The 24,253-nt window shown below is 45.1% G+C and overlaps 1 protein-coding gene across 5 annotated transcripts in view; it reads right to left on the minus strand.

The window, feature by feature from the left end:
- The window catches only part of LOC139277576 (rho GTPase-activating protein 18-like), a 174,896-nt gene that overhangs the window by 122,072 nt on the left and 28,571 nt on the right, over positions 1-24,253 (minus strand). For 2 of the 5 annotated variants that reach the window (XM_070896223.1, XM_070896219.1), the window contains exon 2: positions 17,837-17,904. The exons of 1 other annotated variant lie outside the window; for it this stretch is intronic. Coding sequence is in view for 1 of the 4 variants with exons in the window: in XM_070896219.1 (XP_070752320.1) it covers positions 17,837-17,904 (68 nt within the window). In the remaining 3 variants the exon portion in view is untranslated. Of the gene's footprint in view, positions 1-17,772; positions 17,905-24,253 lie in introns of those variants that run through there. 2 more of the 5 variants (XM_070896225.1, XM_070896224.1) reach the window with 2 other exon arrangements.

The raw sequence follows: 24,253 nt of genomic DNA on the forward strand, positions 1-24,253 counted from the left end.
CAAGTATTGAAAGAGCCAGCACAGACTCGATGGGCCGACTGACCTCCTTCTGTGCTGTGCCAGTTTGTGATTCACTATGATTCTTCCTCATAGATGCCAGGAAGCAGCAAGCACATTCCTTTCGCTTTAACCAACTCGCTGGTTAACCCAGTGTTGAGTGACAGGACCAAAGTGGGCCTGGAAGCTCCTGTGGAGAGGAGTTTCCCTTACCTCAATTATAAGGCATATTATTCCCTTCATTTCCATACTGTGTACGATCACCTGCACAAAATAATACAGGTCAATGCCAGGTTCCGTGAAGTCTTGCATGATACCTTCATCCTATCACAATTTAGCATTCTCTCCATCTTGTTCAAAGGATAAAAGGGCTTGCTGCTCAGGGACCTCATCTACCTTACTGTTAACATGGCAAATGACACCCCTGTGGGCTCCATCTACTATGCAGAACATATAGTGAGACTTATGGAGAACATGATCGGCACTTTGAAACAGAGATTCCATTGCCTGGATCAGTTGGGGAGCGACCTGTGTAAAACCTGGCTAGCGTCTCAAGATCATTGTGGCCTGCTGTGTGCTTCACAACCTAGCTATTGACAGGGACATGCACCGAGAGGAGTAAGAAGTGAAGCAGGCAAAGGAGATGCAGGAGAATTTGCCAGATGAAGAACCAGAGAGACCAGATGGCAGTCAGACACCTACTGGGAGAAGTAGCTGGTGAAACCGCATTACTGAAACTTTCTCCTGACCATCTCATGTAGTCTAACCCTGACATTCATACCCTCCCTCTTGAACTTCCTCTGCAATAGAACCATAACTGGAAACCAACACAGATTAATCCCCAGACCCTGTTACCATTATTCCACCTGTTACAAAACCTCCTCTTAAAGGTTCTCTGGTCCCTCTTAACTTTTCTTAAAGCATCATCTTTAGCCAACACATTAGTTGCATACATATTTAATGTATCACTCTCAAACTAATTCTTTTCTGTCCTGTGATTGCTCTTTTCGAACAGTAGATGCCTTTTCTGAAAAACGAACTAGTCTGGTGCATCCTCTCGGTGGTTCGCCTGAGGCAGAAACTGGACAGAAAGATGGCAAGTGTTTATCTGCGTTATGCTCTTGGACCCAAGATGGCTCTTGGTCTCTGTGAGCTCACACTCCAGATAAGCCCCCTTCTGACTACATCTTATCTGCTGCTACATGGGAAGCCTAAACCTGATTGTTTTTAACTCCCCTGCGCAGTCAACGAAAGTGGAGCCATCTGAAGAGAGGAATTTCCCTTACATCAATCAAAATGGATATTATTCCATTCATTTTCATATTGTGTACAATCACCTGCACAAAATAATGCAGGTCAATGCCAGATTGTGAGGCACACAGCAGGCCACATTGATCTTGAGACCTAAGCCAGATTTCACACAGGACACTCCCCGATTGATCCAGGCAATAGAACCTCTGCTTCAAAGTGACGATCGTGTTCTCCAAAGTCTCATTGAAACATAGAAAATAGGTGCAGGTGTAGGCCATTCGGCCCTTCGAGCATGCACCAGCATTCAATAAGATCATGGCTGATCATTCACCTCAGTACCTCTTTCCTGCTTTCTCTCCATACCCCTTGATCCCTTTAGCCGTAAGGGCCATATCTAACTCCCTCTTGAATATATCCAACGAACTGGCATCAACAACTCTCTACGGTAGAGAATTCCACAGGCTAACAGCTCTCTCTCTCTCTGAGTGAAGACGTTTCTCCTCATCTCAGTCCTAAATGGCTTACCCCTTATCCTTAGACTGTGTCCCCTGGTTCTGGACTTCCCCAATATCGGGAACATTCTTCCTGCATCTAACCTGTCCCGCCCCGTCAGAATTTTATTTGTTTCTAACCATGGCGAGACCGGAACAGCCGGGGTAGGTGGTGGCTGGCGAAGCCGCTCCTCACTCCAGCCCGCACTGTATGAACAATCTTCTGTTGATGGGGCTTGTTAAACCCGCCCTGCGAGGTTCCCGGCCAATTAAAAGGAAGCCGATCTGATGACATCATCTGATGACACGCCATCAGCCGATTTCCTTAAAGGTGCCATGTTTGCATTCATTTTTGGTAGTTGTGCCATCAGTGTTCTAATGCACTGAGGTGCTGCAAACACTGACACACTGCACAAAGGTGCACGGCTGCACCCAGTCTCTCCCATGACTTCCTCCATATGCTTATGGACGGAGTCACAGCATGCAGGGAGGTCCTTGTCCCTTCCAATGGGCAGAAGAGACCTCCCCAGAAGATTAACACTGCCTGGTCGCAGATTGCACAGGAGGGCACAAGCAGGGATGTTGTCAGGAGAACATGGCTGCTGTGACATAATGATTAGAGTAGATCACAAAACATTACTGCAAAGCCACACTCCACCTCATCCTGCTGTGTCACTCATCACATCCCCATCACTCTGCCTTCCCTACCCTACCCCTGCACATCCATACTCGCACCAACTTAACTTACACCTCCACCCATCCCTCTCTAACTACATCAGTTCTGCATCAGTAGATGGAGCCCACACGGGTGTCATTGGCCATGTTAACAGTAAGGCAGGTGAGATCCCTTACAAGCAAGCCCTTTGATCCTTTGAACAAGGCAGAGAGAATGCTGAATTGTGATAGGATGATGGTATCGTGAAGAGAGAGCACGAACATCCATTGCCTGTTCTGTACTGTTCCTTCTCTTTGCCTCCTTGCCACTCTGCCTGACAATCAGAGGGTTAGCAGACCCCATGACAGGATAAGCATTGCACAATGCAGACACTATTTCCCTCCTGGTTTGTGAAACCTCTTCTGTAAGCTTGCCCATTGAGGAAGCCACAGTACTGCAGAAAGCCTGTACTTCAGCAGAATGATTATTTACAAGGTAAGCAAAGATTGGCAACATGTCACAGTTGTGAAGGGCTGCCCTGTAGATGGCCCTGCAATTGCCAGCAGCTCCAAGGATGTCTGCATGTTTTCAAGTCCATACCTCACCCCATCACCCATGTGGGTCATGGACTGCTCCACAGCTGTCACCATGGTGCAGCAGTTGCTGGCCACATTACTGTAATAGTCTATCATGCTCTGAAAGCATTCTTCTTTTGAATGTATGGCCACAAAGACATGGTTCTGTTGCCCTTGCAGCTGCTGAAGAAGGCACTCTTCTCCTCTGACAAGGGGTCTCTTCTTCCTCCTGCTTCAACATTGCCTGCCTCCTCTCTCAAGTTCTGTTTTTGCATCTCTATTGTCCTTTCCTGCAACAGGGTCACTTCCTGTACTTCTCCAGCAGTAGTAGCCTGCCTTCTGTTAAAAGCTAGCTACTCCTTTAGTAATTAACTGCAGCATCAGGACATGCTACAACACTGGCTGTGCCATTTCCCAGTGCATTAAGGAGTGGCAGAGAAGTGCTGCTGCTTTAATGTTCTTTCATGCATTAGATTCTTGCTGGTACTTGTATGGAGTGTCTGCAACTTGTGACCATCTAGTGGTTCTTAAATGAGAACGAGACTCCAGCATGGTTGGTTACATTATGCAATTTGAATGAACATAAACATTGAGTGATAAGAAATACTTTCCAAAAGGCTTACAACAACAAAAACTTGTAATTATATAACACCTTTAACGTAGTGAAACGTCCCAAGACGCTTCACAGGAGTATTATGAAATAAAGGGCTAGAAATTCGGCAACTTTGCGACCAGGTTTTTGCCGATATTTCACCCTTTGCGGCGAAAACCCGATCGGTGGGAACTTCGGTGACCTTTAGGCAACGGCACTTTCCACGTGCAACACTCAAAATAGCATTTTCGGCCGAAATTTGGTTCTTTCCGCCCGTCTTCTGCGTCCGGAATACCGACAGGGAAAAACCTGCATGGCAGCCCTGCCAGCAGCAGTATGAAGACCAGCAAAAAAGATAAGTTAAAGTTTTTATTTTTTAATTCTTTTTAGTAGGTAAGGATTTTGTGAATGTTTTGTGAATTTTACTTTTTTTCAATTTTCTTTTTGTTGTTTTCCCCCTCCCAAGGCCTCTCTCGCAGCGCTAGTGGTTCCGGACTAAAGTTGCCAAAATTCACGGTTTGCGCCACGAATTATCGTGCAACGCTGATTTTTACCGCTGCACAAATTAAAGGCCGAAATTCGGTCCTACTAATGGTAGCGAATCGAAAATGGTAATTTTGGCATAAAAATACCGTTTTCGAAAACCAAATTTCTAGCCCAAAATATTTCACCGAGCCGCATAAGCAGAAATTAGTGCAGGTGACCAAAGTTTTAAGGAGCATCTTGAAGGAAGAAAGAGAGGTAGAGAGTTGGAGAGACTTAGGCAGCGAGTTCCAGAGCTTTGAGCCTAGGCAACTGAAGGCACGCCCACCAATGGTTGAGCAATTATAATCAGATATGCTCAAGAGGCAGAATTAGAGGATGCAGACATCTCAAGGGATTGTGGGGATGGAGGAGATTACAGGGATAGGGAAGGGCAAGGCCATGGAGGGATTTTAAAATAAGGATGAGAATTTTGAAATTGAGACGTTGCTTAACTGGAAGCCAATGTAGATCAGCGAGCACAGGGGTGATGGGTGAGCGGGACTTGGTGTGAGTTAGGACATGGGCAGCCGAGTTTTAGATCACCTCTAGCTTATGTAGGGTAGAATGTGGAAGGCCAGTCAGGAGTGCGTTGGAAGAGTCAAGTTTAGAGGTAACAAAGGCATGGATGAGGGCTTCAGCAGCTGAGGCAAGGGTGGAGACGGTGATGTTATGAAGGTGGAAATAGGCAGTCTTAGTTATGCTGCAGATATGTGGTCAAAAGCTCATTTCATTTCACTTAATTTTCCCTTCCTGGTATGGTCATCAAGCTATTTTTCGTATTTATTCAAGTCTTTGGCATGGTGCTGCTGCTGTTGATGGCTTCAGCCACTTCTTGTCATGCTCTAGGTATTGTCATGATCTTCCTTCCATGGCAGAGAAACAAGGCAGCCCTCCTTTGCTCTTCTTCCTGCAACAGTCTCAACATCAAAACATGGTGTCCTTCTGCAACCAGCCCTTCTTACAGACATGATGATGGACTGCAGTGTTTCTTTTTTAACCACCCCCACAAAATCTTCCTTCTTGACACGGTCACTTTAAAAATGATTTGCTGACAGAAATTACTTCTCAGAAGCCCTTCAGGATATTTGGCTGTAAGTTGTAGGCTTTTGAAATGCTCACCTAGGCTCGTGCAATGTGTCTCTTCCACAGGCTCTCCCAAGGCCCCAAGATGTGCCAATCTCTCGAAGCAGCTATAGGACTTTAAAGCCTGCACAAATGGTTTAATTTCCAATACCCTCATGACTGCTCAATAGGAGGCCTTGGTGCTCACCCATGGAACATTCACGATATGGTGATTAGCACCGATAGAAAATCCGGGTGCAGAGAAGTGACATCAGGTGCTATTTCAGTGCTCACTGTCATGAACCCCAGGTAAATCAACCCGAATCTGTGCTAAGGGAGCTGGAAGTTTAATTGTGGACATCCGTCAAGTATAGGATCAAGCTCGGCTGTGATGCCCCTGCAAGTGAACAGTCTGCCAACAGTCATTATCTAGACTCAAAACATGAAGACTGGTCACATAAATAAAGTACTGGAAGGCAGCAGGTTCTCATGAAATCAAGCACTAGTAAGGAATGAGCACTTTCAAGAAAAGAGGTGGAAATAGAAAATTGGGGAAAGAAAGAAAAAAAATTGAAGATTAAAAAGTTCTTGGGTGGAGGTTCTGTACCAGTTGCAATTATACTACATCTCATTCATGATGAAAGATTACTTCCTCAAAATGGTCTCACATCTTTTATTAAAATACAAAGGCTCCTCAGATCAGAAACTTCAAATTTGTCTTAAATTACATATTTTGCTTTAATGTAAAATTAGAACCAGGTCACTTTGGCACACAATGTAGGGTACAAAACTAGCCTACAAATCTTGCTAAGCATTCAGGATCTTTTAACATGTGCTCTTTAGAGACTAAGGGTACACTAAGTATGTCTAAAAGTATTCATAAGGCAAATACAAATAACTTGTTGTTTGTTTTTGTAGCTGTGCACATAACAGATGATTAAATACAAGTAGAACAAATAAAGAACGCCAGTAAAGTCAACTACTCTAAAATACTTCTTGTAGAAATAGAATGAAAAACAATCTTAACAAAGTCCACAGTGAGTAGAGGCCCATTTGTCGTGATAACACTTGCTTGCTACTTGAAAGCTACACAAAAGGGAACATCATTGCAGTGGCTGGCTGTAAGTTAGCCTGCAGAACTTACTATTTGATAATGGTCAGAGAGGACCATTTTTGATGCGATGGATGACATTTTGCATTTTGCGCCTGAACTCACCAAAATTACACCATCAAGTTTCAAGTATGTGCAATTAGGGGTGCCAGTATGAAGTGATTGTTGTAGGTGGAAAATAATTCCCACATCACCAGCATTAATCAATGCTTACAAATTTAGACTAGCCATGTGTAGATTTTTTTGTCTTATATGGGGCATAGTAGTTTCACAAGTAGTGCTTTAACTGGAATTACTCCAATCATGCTCATCCAAGATGCTCAATAGTTAGCAATGCTTGTTTGCATTGTTTGCTCCGATACCTTATATCCTAGTAAGTCTAGAAGTTAAGCATCTGAAGACACCAGGTTATACAAATCTTACTACCTGTAATAAAATGTGATATTATACTTGATTAGTCTATACAGACAGGTTGGTAAAAAAATGTATTTGTTTATCCCACCTTGAGCTGAGCCTGGAACTCACCGTCCCAACTCCTGAAACCATGTCAGCTACCCAGAGGAAAATGGTGGTTTTGTTGCAGAAAATATTTTTTTTTATCAGTATACAGCAACAGAAATAACAGAAAAAGAAGTTGTTCAGCCCATCGAGCCTCCTCTATCATTTTGTTAGCTACAGCGGCTCTATCTTTTCAATCCAGTTCCTGTTTTCTTCCTCGATCTCTTATAATCCTTACTCCCAAATAAGTATGTGCTACCCTTTCATATACTAGTAAGTCAACAAATACAGAAACATACAGAGGTTGATGACAAACAGATGGACAGAATCTGACTGCAGTAACCCCCTGGGCTCTCATTGTAGACCCCATCTAAAAAAAACAGTGTGTTACATCACTGTTTCTAAAAAGTTAAAACCTGCTTATCAATAGGCAGCCCTATCACATGAAGAATAACATGAATTTTATGCATAGTCAGGTTGAACATTCTTGTGGCCCAAGAACCGAAATGCAACCTGAAAGCCCAGGCAGCTCGGTGCTATTCTTATTTACGGTTTGTGCTGCTTGTATTTTGTGGGCCTGGAAATTTGCATAGTTGCCCGATTGGTGGACAAATATCAAATTAGAGCACCAATATAGAAACATAGTAAATAGGTGCAGGAGTAGGCCATTCGGCCCCTCGAGCCTGCACCACCATTCAATAAGATCATGGCTGATCATTCACCTCAATACCCCTTTCCTGCTTTCTCTCTATACCCCTTGATCCCTTTAGCCGTGAGGGCCGTATCTAACTCCCTCTTGAATATATCCAACGAACTGGCATCAACAACTCTCTGCGGTTAGAGAATTCCACAGGTTAACAACTCTCTGAGTGAAGAAGTTTCTCCTTATCTTGATCCTAAATGGCTTACTACTTATCCTTAGACTGTGACCCCTGGTTCTGGACTTCCCCAACATCGGGAACATTCTTCCTGCATCTAACCTGTCCAGTCCCATCAGAATTTTATATGTTTCTATGAGATCCTTGGAGATATTACACTCAATTCCTTCATCTAAATCATTGATGTATATTGTAAAGAGCTGGGGTCCCAGCACTGAGTCCTATGGCACCCACTAGTCACTGCCTGCCATTCTGAAAAGGACCCGTTTATCCTGACTCTCTGCTTCCTATCTGCCAACCAGTTCTCTATCCATGTCAATACATTACCCCCAATACCATGTGCTCTAATTTTGCATACCAATCTCTTGTGTGGGACCTTGTCAAAAGCCTTTTGAAAGTCCAAATACACCACATCCACTGGTTCTCCCTTGTCCACTCTACTAGTTACATCCTCAAAAAATTCGAGAAGATTTGTCAAGCATGATTTCCCTTTCATAAATCCATGCTGACTTGGACTGATCCTGTCACTGCTTTCCAAATGTGCTGCTATTTCATCTTTAATAATTGATTCCAACATTTTTCCCACCACTGATGTCAGACTAACCGGTCTATAATTCCCCATTTTCTCTCTCCCTCCTTTTTTAAAGAGTGGTGTTACATTAGCTACCCTCCAGTCCATAGGAACTGATCCAGAGTCGATAGACTGTTGGAAAATGATCACCAATGCATCCACTATTCCTAGGGCCACTTCCTTAAGTACTCTGGGATGCAGACTATCAGGCCCCAGGGATTTATCGGCCTTCAATCCCATCAATTTCCCAAACACAATTTCCTGACTAATAAGGATTTCCTTCAGTTCCTCCTTCTCGCTTGACCCTCGGTCCCCTAGTATTTCCAGAAGGTTATTTGTGTCTTCCCGAGTGAAGACAGAACCAAAGTATTTGTTCAATTGGTCTGCCATTTCTTTGTTCCCCATTATAAATTCACCTGATTCTGGACTGCAAGGGACCTACATTTGTCTTCACTAATCTTTTTCTCTTCACATATCTATCGAAGCTTTTGCAGTCAGTTTTTATGTTCCCAGCAAGCTTCCTCACATATTCTATTTTCCCCCTCCTAATTAAACCCTTTGTCCTCCTCTGCTGAATTCTAAATTTCTCCCAGTCCTCAGGTTTGCTGCTTTTTATGGCCAATTTATATGTCTCTTCCTTCGATTTAACACTATCCTTAATTTCCCTTGTTAACCACGGTTGAGCCACCTTCCCCGTTTTATTTTTACTCCAGACAACGATGTACAATTGTTGAAGTTCATCCATGTGATCGTTAAATATTTGCCATTGCCTATCCACCGTCAACCCTTTAAGTATCATTCGTCAATCTGTTAGTATCTACAACTTGAGATATATGCAAATTTATGGGAACATTGTTTTAAACTTAGCGCTGGATTTTACGGTCTTCTGTGCGCCTTTTTTTAGCCCCGGAGCAGCGGCAATGGTGGAGGTGAGGTCTTCTGCACCCTGCAGCAATCCCTGGGTCCGGTTTTGCAGCCGCGCGGAGCAGCACCGCCCAGAAGAGATGCGCTGGTGTGCAACAGCCCTGGTTGCGACACTGGCGCGAGTTTGAGCTCCTGCCCAACCCGTCCGTCCGGAAGTGCGTCCCGAAATGGCTGCCTGGGAAATCACGTCAGTCCTACCATCCCATCGGCAAAGAGGTGAGTAATGGACCTCTAAGGTACATGTGATTGTTTTTTCTTTTAATTTTTTTTAGCTATTTTTGTCGTGATGGCATGAGCAACGTTTTGGGAATGTTTTTGTGTTTTTTAAAAATGTTTTCCCACCTCCCCCACACCCGCCACCGCCCCCCCCCCCCCCCCACCTGCCCTCCACCCCGCCACTCGAAGCGCTCCTGGCTCGGCTCCTTAGCTCAGCAGTTTCCTACCCTTGCGCCAAGAGATGTGTACAATGCCTCCCTTAGTGCTGTGCCCCCTGACGCAGGACCCGGATGCCCAAACTAAACTATTAAAGCGCAAATTATTCCGGCTGCTAACTTTCCCGCCCAGTCGCTATTATCACCCTAAAAACATAAAACGCCTAAAATCCAGCCCGAGGTGCAGATTTTCGGTTTCTATGGTATATGGATACAAAACATTTGGACAATCCTATACTAAACTGTTATATATGTGGACTTGTATTTACTCTGTACAGCCACAAGAGGGCTCTTCCCCTGGAGTCTCTAGGGATCCCTTGGGAGCACAGGTATTTAAGGAGGCTTCACAGGTTGAAGAGGCACTCTGGAGACCTGCAATAAAAGACTAAGGTAACACTTTACTTTGAGCTCACGGTGTTCAGTCTGGCTCTTTCTCCATACACAACAACTGGCGATGAGATACACTTAGCGAACCCAAAGATGCAGAGAACAGTGGGCATCCTGGAGAAATTTTCGGAGGAGATGATTGGGAAACTTTTGTGGAGCGACTCGACCAATACTTCGTGGCCAACAAGCTAGATGGGGAAGAGAACGCTGCCAAACGAAGGGCGATCCTCCTCACCGTCTGTGGGGCACCAACACATGGCCTCATGAAAAATCTGCTCACTCCAGCGAAACCCACGGAGAAATCGTACGACGATTTGTGCACACTGGTCCGAGAGCATTTGAACCCGAAGGATGGCGAGATACCAGTTCTACACCTACAAAAGGTCTGAAGGCCAGGAAGTGGCGCGTTATGTCATCGAGCTAAGACACCTTGCAGGACATTGCGAATTTGAAGGACATTTGGAGCACATGCTCAGAAACGTTTTCGTACTTGGCATTGGCCACGAAACCATACTTCGCCAACTTTTAACTGTAGAGACCCCAACCTTGAGTAAGGCCATAGCGATAGCCCAGGCGTTCATTGCCACCAGTGACAATATGAAGCAAATCTCTCAGCACACAAGTGCTGCTACAAGTACTGTGAACAAAGTGATGTTGTTTTTGAATCGTAAAGTACAGGGCAGGTCACACATACCTGCAGCTGCACGTCTGCAGATGACTCAGAGTCCACCATCAAGGGTGATGAATGCAAGGCCATTAACACCTTGTTGGTGCTTCGGGGCTGATCATCATTTCCATTCATGCCGATTCAAAGAGTACATTTGCAAGGGCTGTGGAACAATGGGACACCTTCAACGAGTGTGCAGGCGAGCTGAAAAGCCTGTTCAACCTGCAAAGCACCATGTTGCAGAGGAGGACAGATCCACGGAGGATCACGATGAACCACAGCCTCGGATCGAGGAGGCAGAAGTACATGGGGTGCACAAATTCACCACGATTTGTCCCCCGATCATGCTGAATGTTAAACTAAATGGACTCCCAGTGTCAATGGAGCTGGACACGGGCGCGAGCCAGTCCATCATCGGCAAAAAGACTTTCGAAAGATTGTGGTGCAACAAGGCCTCAAGGCCAGTCTTAACTCCAGTTCACACGAAACTAAGAACTTACACAAAAGAACTGATTCCTGTAATCAGCAGTGCTACTGTAAAGGTCTCGTACGATGGAGCGGTGCACAAACTACCACTCTGGGTGGTCCCGGGCGATGGACCCACTCTGCTCGGCAGGAGCTGGCTGGGAAAGATACGCTGGAACTGGGACGATGTCCGAGCGCTTCGTGTGCCGAGGTCTTAAACAAATATCCTTCGCTGTTTGAACCAGGCATCGGGAAATTCCAAGGAGCAAAAGTGCAGATCCACCTAATTCCGGGGGTGCGACCCTTCCATCACAAGGCGAGAGCAGTACCGTACATGATGAAAGGGTAGAGATCGAGCTAGACCGGCTGCAAAGAGAGGGCATCATTTCACCGATCGAGTTCAGTGAGTGGGCCAGTCCTATCGTCCCAGTCCTCAAGGGAGACAGCACCGTCAGAATCTGTGGCGATTACAAAGTAACTATCAATCGTTTCTCTCTGCAGGACCAATACCCACTACCAGAGGCCAATGACCTCTTTGCAACGCTGGCAGGAGGAAAGACATTCACAAAGCTGGATCCGACTTCAGCCTACATGACGCAGGAACTGGAGGAATCATCGAAGGCCCTCACCTGCATCAACATGCACAAAGGTCTTTTTGTTTATAACAGATGCCCATTTGGAATCCGATCAGCGGCGGCGATATTCCAGAGAAACATGGAAAGTTTACTGAAGTTGGTCCCACACACCGTGGTCTTCCAGGACGACATCTTGGTCCCAGGTCGGAACACAGTCGGGCAACTGCAGAACCTGGAGGAGGTTCTTAGTCAACTCAACCACGTGGGGCTCAGGTTAAAACGCTCGAAGTGTGTTTTCCTGGCACCTGAAGTGGAGTTCTTGGGAAGGAGGAATGCGGCAGATGGCATCAGGCCCACCAATGCGAAGACGGCGGCAATCGAGAACGCACCGAGGCCACAGAATGTGACGGAGCTGTGGTTGTTTCTGGGACTCTTGAACTATTTTGATAACTTCTTATCGGGTCTCAGCATACTGTTAGAACCACTGCATGTCTTACTGTGAAAAGGGGATGAATGGGCATGGGGCAAAAGCCAAGAAAATGCCTTTGTTAAAGCGAAAAAATTGTTATGCTCAAACAAATTGCTTGTGTTGTATGGTACATGTAAGCGTTTGGTACTAGCATGTGATGTGTCGTCATATGGCGTCGGTTGTGTATTGCAACAAGCTAATGATTTCAGGAAACTGAAACCGGTTGCTTATGCATCCAGGAGTGTGTCTAAAGCTGAGAGAGCCTACAGCATGATTGAAAAAGAAGCGTTAGCATTTGTCTATGGGATAAAGAAAATGCATCAATACCTGTTTGGGCTAAAATTTGAATTCGAATTGGAAACTGATGCTCTCAGTAGGCTGCCATTGCCCACTACGGGGGTGGAAATAGCGCAGCCCGCATAGCCATGGCTATGGAAGTATTTGAGAGTGAGCAATCACCTGTCACTGCCCGGCAGATCAAAACCTGGACAAGCCAGGACCCATTATTATCTCTAGTCAAAAGCTGTGTGCTTCACGGCAGCTGGTCCAGTGTCGCAGTGGAAATGCAGGAAGAAATAAAGCCGTTCCAGCAGTGCAAAGATGAAATGTCTATACAGACAGACTGCCTTCTGTGGGGCAATCGAGTACTGGTCCCCAAGAAGGGCCGAGACACCTTCATCAATGACCTCCACAATACCCACCCAGGTATCGTGATGATGAAAGCGATAGCCAGATCCCACGTGTGGTGGCCCGGTATCAATGCAGACTTAAGAGTTCTGCATTCACAGATGTAATATATTCTCGCAGTTAAGCAATGTACCCAGGGAGGCGCCGCTAAGTTTATGGTCTTGGCCCTCCAAACCATGGCCTAGGGTACATGTCGACTATGCAGGTCCGTTCTTGGATAAAATGTTCCTTGTGGTTGTTGACGCGTACTCCAAGTGGATTGAATGCGAGATCATGTCGGCTAGCACGTCCATTCCCACTACTGAAAGCCTGTGGGCCATATTTGCCATTCACGGCTTACCCGATGTCCTGGTGAGCAACAACGGGCCATGTTTTACCAGTGCTGAGTTCAAAAAATTCATGACCCGTAATGGAATGAAACATGTCACATTTGCCCAGTTTAAACCAGCGTCCAATGGTCAGGCAGAGAGAGCAGTGCAAACCATCAAGCAAGGCTTGAAGAGGGTAACTGAAGGCTCACTGCAGACTCGCCTATCCCGAGTCCTGCTTAGCTATTGCACGAGACCCCACTTACTCACTGGGATCCCACCTGCTGAACTGCTCATGAAAAAAGCACTTAAGATAAGGCTCTTGTTAGTTCACCCTGATCTACATGAACAGGTAGCGAGCAGGCGGCTTCAACAAAGTGCATACCATGATAGCGCTAATGTGTCACACGAGATTGAAATCAATGATCTTGTATTTCTATTAAATTATGGATAAGGTCCTAAGTGGCTTCACGGCACTGTCATGGCCAAAGAGGGGAGCAGGGTGTTTCGGGTCAAACTTTCAAATGTACTCATTCACCGGAAACACTTGGACCAAATCAAACTCAGATTCACGGACTATCCTGAGCAACCCACCTTGGACCCTACCTTTTTTGATTCCCCAACATACACACCAGTGGCAACCGGCACCACGATTGACCACGAAGCAGAACCCATCATCCACAGCAGCCCAATAGGGCCCAACACACCAGGCAGCCCAGCAAGACAAGCTGCGCAGCAGCCCAGCGAAGGCCCAACAAATGCTTCAACAACACCAGCTTTCACACCGAGACGATCAATCAGGGCAAGAAGGGCCCGAGATCAACTCACATTGTAAATAGTTACACTATTGACTTTGAGGAGTGGGGGGGGCGGTGTTGTTATATATGTGGACTTGTATTTACTCTGTACAGCCACCAGAGGGCTCTTCCCCTGGCGTCCCAAGAGAAGGAGGCTTCACAAGTTGGAGAGGCACTCTGGAGACCTGCAATAAAAGACTAAGGTCACACTTTGTTCAGTCTGACTCCTTCTCCATACACAACATAAACCATGCTACCACCAGAGCATGCACTGGATACATTTATCCATTGAAGAAAAAGACAACCAAAGAAAAGGTAGACTGGCATAACTGAAGTAACCTAACAAATCATGCACACACTAAACAAAACTGTCAGACAATTAGAATCAAAATAGATTCAAATACAAACTTCAGTATGTTTTAATTTGTTTTGAATTGATGTTATCCACAGGTCCAATCAGTTGCTTTAACAAGAGTTGCACAAATGAAAAGTTTGAAAAATGTTGGTACATCCACCTTTTTGAACTCACCCAGTGCATTGAAACAAAAAGTTATAAATCACATGTCCCTGGGAAACTTTAATTTCACCTCTCCCATTATAATTAAAGTAATATAGGTTTACTGAAACCTATTGACCATTGTGGTTGGTTTATGTCTGCAAAAGCTGTTAGTACTAGGATCTGTGTTAGAGATCAGATTGCACCTCGTGTGCAGATGTGATGAGATCATGAACATGAATTTCCTTCAGTAAGCATTTTCTTAAGAATTTTGGTTTAGTGTTCACCATTAGAGGAAGTATTTGCAGTAAGAAAACTGCTATCCATATTTTTTGACAACATCTGAAGAGTCGAGTAGGAAGATGGCTGACTCAGAACTTTGAACCAACATCCCACAGTCAAAACAAAGATACAAATACATTAATAGGAGCAATCCTCGTGTAAAATTGAAAACACAGATTGCAAGTGTTGGAAATCAGATTCAAGACCTGGAAATACACAGCAGGGCCATTAGCAGCTGTAGAAGCAAATTACAAATTAATGTTTTAATCATGTTGAAAACATTAATCTATCTGTCTTCTCCGTTATAGATGCTTACTTACCTGTTGTGTATTTCCAATTTTTGTTGTTGTTCCTCATATGTAAGTCACAGTCATTGTTCAGTATGAATTACCTTTTAATCTACCTTCACACAAATAAGAGTTGTTAAAATAAATGACAGTCAGTAAAGCACTTTTGTGCTGCAGATATTGCAGTTACTGATCTGAGGCAGTAGCTGCATTAATGCGTACATTTCTGGTCACCATATTACAAGATGTGAGGGTACATAGGAGACTTACGAGACTGTTGCCAGGACAGGAGAATTTTAGCTATAAGGAAAGATTGGATCGGCTGGGGTTGTTTTCTTTGGAATAGTGGAGGCTGAAGGGAGATTTATTTGAGATGTATAAAATTATGAGAGGCCCAGATAGAGTGGGGGATAGGAAGGACCTATTTCCCTTAGCAGAGGGGTCAATAACCAGGGGGCATAGATTTAAAGTAATTGGTAGAATGATTAGAGGGGAGTTGAGGAGAATTCTTTTCTCCCAGAGAATGGTGGGGGTCCGAAATGCATTGCCTGAAAGAGTGGTAGAGGCAGAAACCCTCATCATATTTAAAAAGTACTTGGATATGCACTTGAAGTGCCGTAACCTGCAAGGCTACGGACCGAGAGCTGGGAAGTGGGATTAAGATGTTTAGCTCATTTTCAGCCAGCAGACACAATGGCCTCCGTCTGTGCCATAAATTGCTATGATTCTATGATGGTTCCAGTCAGGCGGTACCCAGTTGGAACTCCAGCTCTCGAGGTCAGGAAAGAACCCCTCACCCTGGGGGGCCGAAATTCAGCCCTGCCGGAATCCTGGCACACCTACCTTTTTCAAAGAGTTTTTACTGCTGTTTCAGATGAGGTCGCCTCTTTCGCGAAATTCAGCTCTGTCGTTTTTTTTAAGCGGCCAGGAAGTCGGTCATAATAGAGGCGGAAGTGCGGCAGTAAGTGCTGGTGAGGGGCGGAAGTGGAGGCGGGATGGATTCTCCGTTGCTGTCACTCAGCAGCGTAGCAGTGATTACGTCAGTACACGTGTGCATCTCCACGTAACTCCCCCCCTTTAAAGGGGAGAGAATCGCTGATTATTTAGGATCAACCACTGGGCCACCAGGGAGGGTTCCGGTCTAGCCAGCAGCCTGGCACCCAAGAGGGGGCGCTAGGCTGCCTGTTGGTGGCCCGGCCGAACCAGGGGGCATAACTGTCCGGCCGATCGGGAAGTCGGCTGGCAAAAAAAAATGTCGGCCGCGGCATTGGGCCCTTGCCTTTAATGGCCGCCACACTACCAGGGCTCACAGAGGGAATGAAAGGTGCACGGATGGAGAAAGCTGTCGGGGGACATTTGATTTTTTGGGCTAAATTTCGAGGTAGGTGGGGGGACTCAGCGGTGTGCGCACTGATGCCACACTCACGGCCGCTCGGCAGCGGTGGGGCAGAAGTGGAAGCTGCCAGAAACACCCTCCGCCCCGCCCCCCCCGCTGAATTTAGTTTGCTGCGGCCATTTGACCAGAAATCGGCAGCTGCACAACACCGCCACATGGCCACCTCAATCCGGCGGTAAAGGGCCTTATTTGGGAGCTTAATTTCAGCCCCTGCTTCTCTCTCAGCAGTTAAAATGTAAATATTTAGACAATGCAAGTGGAAGAGTTGCCACTCTTAAACATTTAAATTAACAGGAGGTAGATTTATTTTTTTAAGTTCTTTAAGGTCCAACAGACCCCTGGGCACTTTTTAAACTCAATTTGGCACTGCACTAAGGTCACAGTGCCTGTGATGTCAAACCCCAGTGTTGAGACAATCTTCTCACTATAGTTTCACACCACTGGACCCCAAAAGCCTAGTCCAAATTTATGCTGCAACTTTAGCATCAACATTACAATTGTTGTGTAAATACAATTTTAAATATCAATTGATCAAAACTTCAAATAAATCTGCCAGTAAAAGGTTAAGATGAATGATTATTGCATATCTACGTCAGTTACACAAGGGTAGAGCAATCCTGCAACTGCTAAAGGAACAGACAGAATTGAATTCGCTCACGTGTTGAGCTCACATTACAGGAAGCTTGTCTGAAACCAGACACTTTATTTGATCCCTATGGAACGTTTATCTCATCTAAAACCAGCTATAAACCAGTGATTGGTGTTTGCTATTATAGAAAACAAAGAACATGAAACATTTATCATTGAGTGTCTGTTTTGAATTAAACGAGAGATTGCAAAGTAATTTCAAACTTATAAAATTTTGATCAGTTGCTAAAAACGGTATACTGTGCTAAGAGAAAATACAGAACAAATGAGAAAGTCAGCAGAATACAGGCATATTAATAAAGTCTTTAGTCAGAGTGATAGAGTGCTTATAGCAGAATGAGGCCATTTGGTCCATCAGGCCCGTACTGGTTCTCTGCAAGAGCACTTCAGTTATAAGTATCAGCCTTTGCATCGTAGACCCCCTGCAAAATACTTATGGCGCAATCTTCCTCAGCCAATGAATCATCCTTGGTTGTCAAACTAATGCAAACGGACCAACATTTTTAACACTTATTGAAGCATCTTGAGCCAATCGTTCTTATTGTGATGCTTATTATATTTCTCATTTAAAAGAAGTGCAGTAACACTATATTTCTCAAGGCAAGTAGACGACATAGAATTTTTAACACTTTGGGCTAGATTTTCGCCGACTTTGCGACAGGGTTTTCGCCGCGCTTTGACCCTCCGTAGCGAAAACCCTGTCGGCGGGATCTTCGGGCACCTTTTTGCGGCAGCGCTTCCACATACCGCTGGGGAGAGGTGTGCCAACGTGAAACAACATGCAACACCGCAGACTGCGTTACCGTCGTACTTTCGGCTCTCTCCGCCACGCCCAGAATACGGATAGGCAGCCCTGCCGGCAGCGATAAGTATGAAGACCTGCAAAAAAGGTAAGTTAAAGTTTTTTATTTTTTAATTCTTTTTCAGCAATTTAGTAGGTAAGTGTTTTGTGAATGTTTTGTGAATGTTTTTTGCAATTTTTTTTCTCCCTCTCCCAAGGCCTCTCTCACAGCGTTACCGGTCTCGGACTAAAGTTGCCGAAACTCACGGTTTGCACCACGAATCATCATGCAATGCCGACTTTACCAGACGTAAAGGCTAAAATTTAGGCCTAAAAACGGTAGCGCAGCAAAAATGGTAATTTTGGCGTAAAAACTACCGTTTGACGATAACCGAAAATCTAGCCCTTTGAACTTGAATCACTGTAGACCCCTTGACAAAGCACTTGAGAAACAATGAATTACTTTGAATGAATTGCTATTGTTATACCTGTGAATGCAACGACCATTTTGCCCACAAACAACAATGAGAAAAATGATCACTTCATTTGATTTTGCCGGTATTGTTTGAGGGAGGAATCGTGGTCAAAACACTGGAGGAACTCCCAGCTCTTATTCAGAAAGTAGCATGAGGCATCAAACATCAGGCAGACGAGGCCTCAGTATACTGAGTTGGCTAAAAGAAGGCACATTGAACAATACAGCTATCCAATGAAATGTCACCAGAGGTTATGTTCAAGTTTTGAAGTGAGTGTGTGAGTTGCAGAGGCCAAGAATGCGATCATTTGACCTAAGCTGACATAACCGTTTCCTTATATCTCTGATTTTTTTTCTCCCTGGCTTCCCAAAAGTTACTGATTCTTGCAGCTCAATGGGTGATGCCAACTTTCTGGTACCTCACCCTGATGGCCATGAGATTGGGAATGAAACATTCTCATTATAGCCAATGAATCTTGGCAAACTTTTCAACTGTAGTTGACGTTTAATTCGAGCCTCATCTTGTGCTAACTTAATATCCACACATGCATCACTGGTGAGCAAACAGGAGGGGGAACATTGATTGATTTTTCACCTCTCCCTAGCCCAAGGGCATTGAGACCAATTATAGCACTCTATTACTCAAAGCTTTCTATTGGTTGAGATCAGTAAATTCAACACAGACTGGAAATCGAACCTGGGTACCTCCTACACTGGATAGTTTATTTACCCATTAAGTCATAATGTGAGCTGAAACTGTTTATTAATAATTTGGCACTGTTGATTAATTTGAATTTCATAACAGACACAGTTGGGACAGATTAAATTTTTTCAGCAACATTCTTCTTTATAAATGGGAATTGCTGATTAGAGTTTTGCTGTGCTTCCACTGAGGGCTAAAAATGTGGTTGCTTAGCACCACACGGATCACTAAACGTTTACCGCCAGAGCGCCGCGCTGTCAGCACGTTCCGGGCACTTCAGAGGAGGTTCAACGACAGCGCTAGCAGTTAGTGCTGCACACTCTAGCGCCACCCACTTGTTGACGTCAATGTGTGTGCATTGCACCGTTAGCACCGCGCCACTAACTTCAGTTGGTTCCCCTGCCTTTGCGCCTGGCGTTAATCGTGACAGGGAAAGCAGGCGTTCCCAAACCTCCCGGGGCGATAAGGAAACAGCTCAGCAGGTGGGTAGTTATAAAGGTGCTTTTTTTATTTACATTCAGTTATTTCACATTTATTTAACTTTGTTTACTGTTTACGAGTGTTGAAATAACCTCCCTTGCATTTATTTTCACTCTTCAGGTGGTCCAGGCCTCCCCTTTAGGTGCTAGGATGCTGGTTTCCTAGAAACTGAACTTCAGCAGCGCTCCTGCGATAGCGCCCCAAGAATCAGGGTTAGCGCCAACTCCCCTCTTGGGGCACTAAAAGTGAATATCCCGGTTTGAGGTGGCGAACATCGCCTGGCACTGAAGTTAGCGACCAGACTTTTAGCCCTTAGTGTTTAACATTGTTAGATTTGGTGATAGATGTGTCAATATTCATCCCTTAATCAACATCACTAAAACAGATTATCTGGTCTTTGTCACATAGCTGTTTGTGGTAGCTTGCTGTGAGCAACTTGCTGCATTTCTTACATTCCAAGTGGCTACTTAATTGGCTGTAAAGTGCTTTGGGGCATCCTGAGCTCGTGAAAGGCTCTATATAAATGCAAATGTTTCATTTTTTTTCCTTTTCAGTTAAACTTTGTACTGTTTGGTATGACTTAGAAATACCAGGGAAGATTTACTCTCTGCACTATGTGCAATGATATTATCAACTAGTGCTTTATAAACAGGTTTACGATTCCAATACATATCCTGCACAGAAGAAATCTTCTTCTACTGTTACTTAATGGCTAGAAAGCAACATTTGAACTAAATTTCACTTGTACCACTAACAAATTATTAGCACTGAAATGCTCGAAAAATGTTCTCATAACATTGTTCCATGCTTGAACTACTTCTGGAGGTAGATCTACCTGTATAGATCTTTCCACTTGTTTCCTGCACTGTACTGTGTTTGTCAATTGCTCCTGTCCAGACACCCACCTTAAGCAACCTTAATAAATTGCGATATCCTATAAAAAAATTATTTTGTCGCATAATTTTGTTTTTTTTAAAACCACAAAAAAAAGAAGTGTAATTTCATTAGATATGATAAGACCCAGTGGATCTCCCAATCCTCGCAGCGAGTTTGAATTCTGGAACATGGTTGTGCTGTGTAGCTGCTAACCTAGCCTTCAGCTGTCGGAATTCCATCATAAAGCTCTCTGCCTCTGTACTTCTCTTTCCTCCTTTAAGATGCTCCTTAAAATCTACCTCTTTGACCAAGCTTTTGGTCATCTGCCCGAATATCTCCTTATGTGACTCGGTGTCAAATTTTGTGAAGCACCTTGGGGCGTTTTACTATGTTAAAAGTGTTATATAAAAGCAGCTTTTTGTTGTTGTTACGGTCAAGTACATCATCTGGGTGGAAATTTTTATTTGGTTTCAGAGGGCCCAAGTTTCGGCCTCAGTTGCTCCTGATTTTTTGGAGCAACTGGTGTAGAACGGAGTATCTCAGAAATTCAAATTCTCGGCATTTAGTTTGCTCCAGTTCTAGTCAGTTAGAACAGTTTCACTTTGGAACAGAGTTTTTTTTTCAAAAGGGGGCGTGTCCGGCCACTTACGCCTGTTTTCAAAGTTTCGGCAGTGAAAACTTACTCCAAACTAAATTACAATGGAGTAAGTGAAGATTTTTGTACGCTCGAAAAAACCTTGTCTACACTTTAGAAAATCAGGCGTAGGTTACAAATCAGGCGTAGAGAATGGGGGGGGGGGGGGGGTGGGTTTAAAGGGAAGTTTACAAACATTAAACACTTCAGTTTTATAAATAAAGAGCCATCATCAATAATAAATGATAAATACATCAATAAATCAACCAATAAATCAATCAAAAAAATTAATAAGAAATAATTTTTTTTTAAATCAAAAAATCAATAAATAAAATATTTTCTACTTACCGACAGCAGCACCGGGAGCCCTCCAACAGCGTGCTGGGATGCCCCCCCGCCCCCCGCAGTGTGTCTCTGTCAGTGTCTCTATCTCTCTGTCTGTGTGTGTCTCTCACTCTCTGTCTGTCAGTGTCTGTGTTTCTGACAGCGAGGGGAGGGGGAGGAGAGGGGTAGAGGGAGAGAGGGGGGTAGAGGGAGACAGGGGGGGTAGAGGGAGAGGGGGGGGACAGGGGGGGAGGGGGGAGAAGGGGGAGGGAAGGGGGGAAGAAGGGGAGGGGGGAGAGAAGGGGGGGAGAAGGGGAAGGGGGGAGGAGGAGAAGGGGAAGGGAGGAGGAGGAGGAGAAGGGGAAGGGGGAGGAGGAGAAGGGGAAGGGGTTGAGGAGGAGAAGGGGAAGGGGTTGAGGAGGAGAAGGGGAAGGGGGGAAGAGGAGAAGAAGGGGGGAGGAGAAGGGGGTGGAGGGGGAGGAGAAGGGGGGGAAGGAGAAGGGGGGGAAAGGAGAGGGGGGAAAGGAGAGGGGGGGAAAGGAGAGGGGGGGAAAGGAGAAAGAGTGGAAAGGAGAAGGGGAGGGAAAGGAGAAGGGTGGGGAAAGGAGACGGGGGGGAAAGGAGAAGGGGAGGGAAAGGAGAAGGGGGGAGGAAAGGAGAAGCGGGAGTCGAGTCGGGTCGGGAGGAAGCAGGAGTTGGGCGTGGGAGGCAGCCTTATGCACGCAGCCCCAGTGAGGCCATTAGGCCAGGGCTAGGGACTGCGTGCTTCGGGCCCCTCCCACACAGTTTTGGGCGCCTGGAGCTACTGCACATGCGCGCCCACTGTAGCGCGCATGTGCAGAGGTCCTGGCACTGTTTTCAGTGCAGGGACCTAGCTCCGCCCCCAACTGCTCGTGCTGCGCCGCGCCAGGCTCAAGAGGACCTGCAGGGAGCCCGAGAATCTGGAAGTTTTTTTTAGGCGCACTTTGTGGCGCGAAAAATGGGCGTCCAGTTCGGGGCCGCGCCTAAACTTGGGCCCAGAATGTGGAAAATGCTGGCAAGGCTTATTTATTGTCCATTCCTATTTGACCTGAGAAGGTGATGGTAAGGTTTTACTTGAATTACTGCAGTCCTTGCAGTGATGGTGCTCCCACAATGATGTTAGAATTCCAGAATATTCATCTAGCAATAATGGAGGAATGGCAATATTATGTTCAAGTCAGGGTGGTGTGTGATTTAGAAGGGATTTCCGAGTGGTCTACATAGGCTTGTAACTTTCTGGCTCCAGCCCTGAAGATCCCAGAAATCCATGACTGGCTAGCCTTCTCTTATTGTGAGGCTTTTCTTTTTTAAAGTTGTTTTTCATTTATAATAAAGTGTGAGACATTGAAGTGTGAGATTTGAGTGGGATCTCTGCTGTGTGATGAACACAGGAGGGGCCCCGTGATTTGCGGTCAGCAGCGATGTGACGACGATCGTCACTGACCTTAAAGAAAGCTGCCGATCTCTGTGGCGAAAACATTAGATTTCTCGACATAATTGCAGTTGATTGTAGCGCTGTCAAGAGGAGATTCCTAGCAGTGACGTCATCATGCTGTCTAAGCAGCCTATCACAATTATAGCACTCCATTACTCAAACTTTTCCATTGGTTAAGATCAGCAAATTCAACATAGACTGGAAATCGAACCTGGGTGCCTCCTGTGCCAGATAGTTTCTTTACCCATTACCCATTCTCACAGACAGCAAACCAGGAAATGAAAAGCACTGATTATCTGCACTTTAAAAAAAATGTTACAGAGAGCAAAATAAAGATTGGGGCATACGCATTAAGCTAGAAGCTGAAATATAATGAACAAACTTTTAAAAATATATAATTTTTCATAATGGAGAAATTTGACATTCCACAAACATAAAAATTAGCTTTATCCTGGCCAGAATGATTGTTTTGCTAATTATTAACTCATGGGATGTGGATATCGCTTGCAAGGCCAGAAGTTATTTCCCATTCCTAATTGCCCTTGATAAGGTGCGTGATGCAGAAGGCATTTGATAAGGTGCCACATAAAAGGTTACTGCATAAGATAAAAGCTCACGGGGTTGGGGGGTAATATATTAGCATAGAGGATTGGCTAACTAACAGAAAACAGAGAGTCGGGATAAATGGGAAATTTTCCGGTTGGCAAACAGTAACGGGTGCCTCAACTATTTACAATCTATATTAATGATTTAGATGAAGTGATCGAGTGTAATGTAGCCAAGTTTGTTGATGATACAAAGATGGGTGGGAAAGCAAATTGTGAGAAGGACACAAAAAATCTGCAAAGGGATATAGACAGACTAAGTGAGTGGGCAAAAATTTGGCAGAGAATGGTGGCAGACAGATCCATTACAGACTCAATCCACATCTGGACTGGGGTCAAGCATGGCTGTGTCATCGCACCAACCCTCTTCTCAATCTTCCTCGCTGCAATGCTCCACCTCACACTCAACAAGCTCTCCACAGAACCAGTGGGAACCTGTTCAAACTACATCGCCTCCAGGCCAGATTCAAGACCGTCCCAACCTCTGTCGTCGAACTGCATTATGCAGACGATGCACGCGTCTGCGCACATTCAGAGTCTGAACTGCAAGTCATAGTCAACATCTTCACTAAGGCGTACGAAAGCATGGGCCTTATACCAGCCTGAGCCCACTACACAACACTGCCACCCAGTCATCAAGATCCACGGCGCGGCCCTGGACAACGTGGATCACTTTCCATACCTCGGGAGCCAATTATCAACAAGGGAAGACTTCGACGACAAGATTCAACACCACCTCCAATGCGCCAGCGTAGCCTTCGGCCGCCTGAGGAAAAGAGTGTTCGAAGATCTGCCACCAAGCTCATGGTCTACAGGGCTGTTGTGATACCTGCCCTCCTGTATGGCTCAGAGACGTGAACCACATACAGTAGACACCTCAAATCGCTGGAAAAA

The sequence above is a fragment of the Pristiophorus japonicus genome, chromosome 12 (assembly GCF_044704955.1).
Source record: "Pristiophorus japonicus isolate sPriJap1 chromosome 12, sPriJap1.hap1, whole genome shotgun sequence".
NCBI classification, from domain to species: Eukaryota; Metazoa; Chordata; class Chondrichthyes; family Pristiophoridae; genus Pristiophorus; species Pristiophorus japonicus.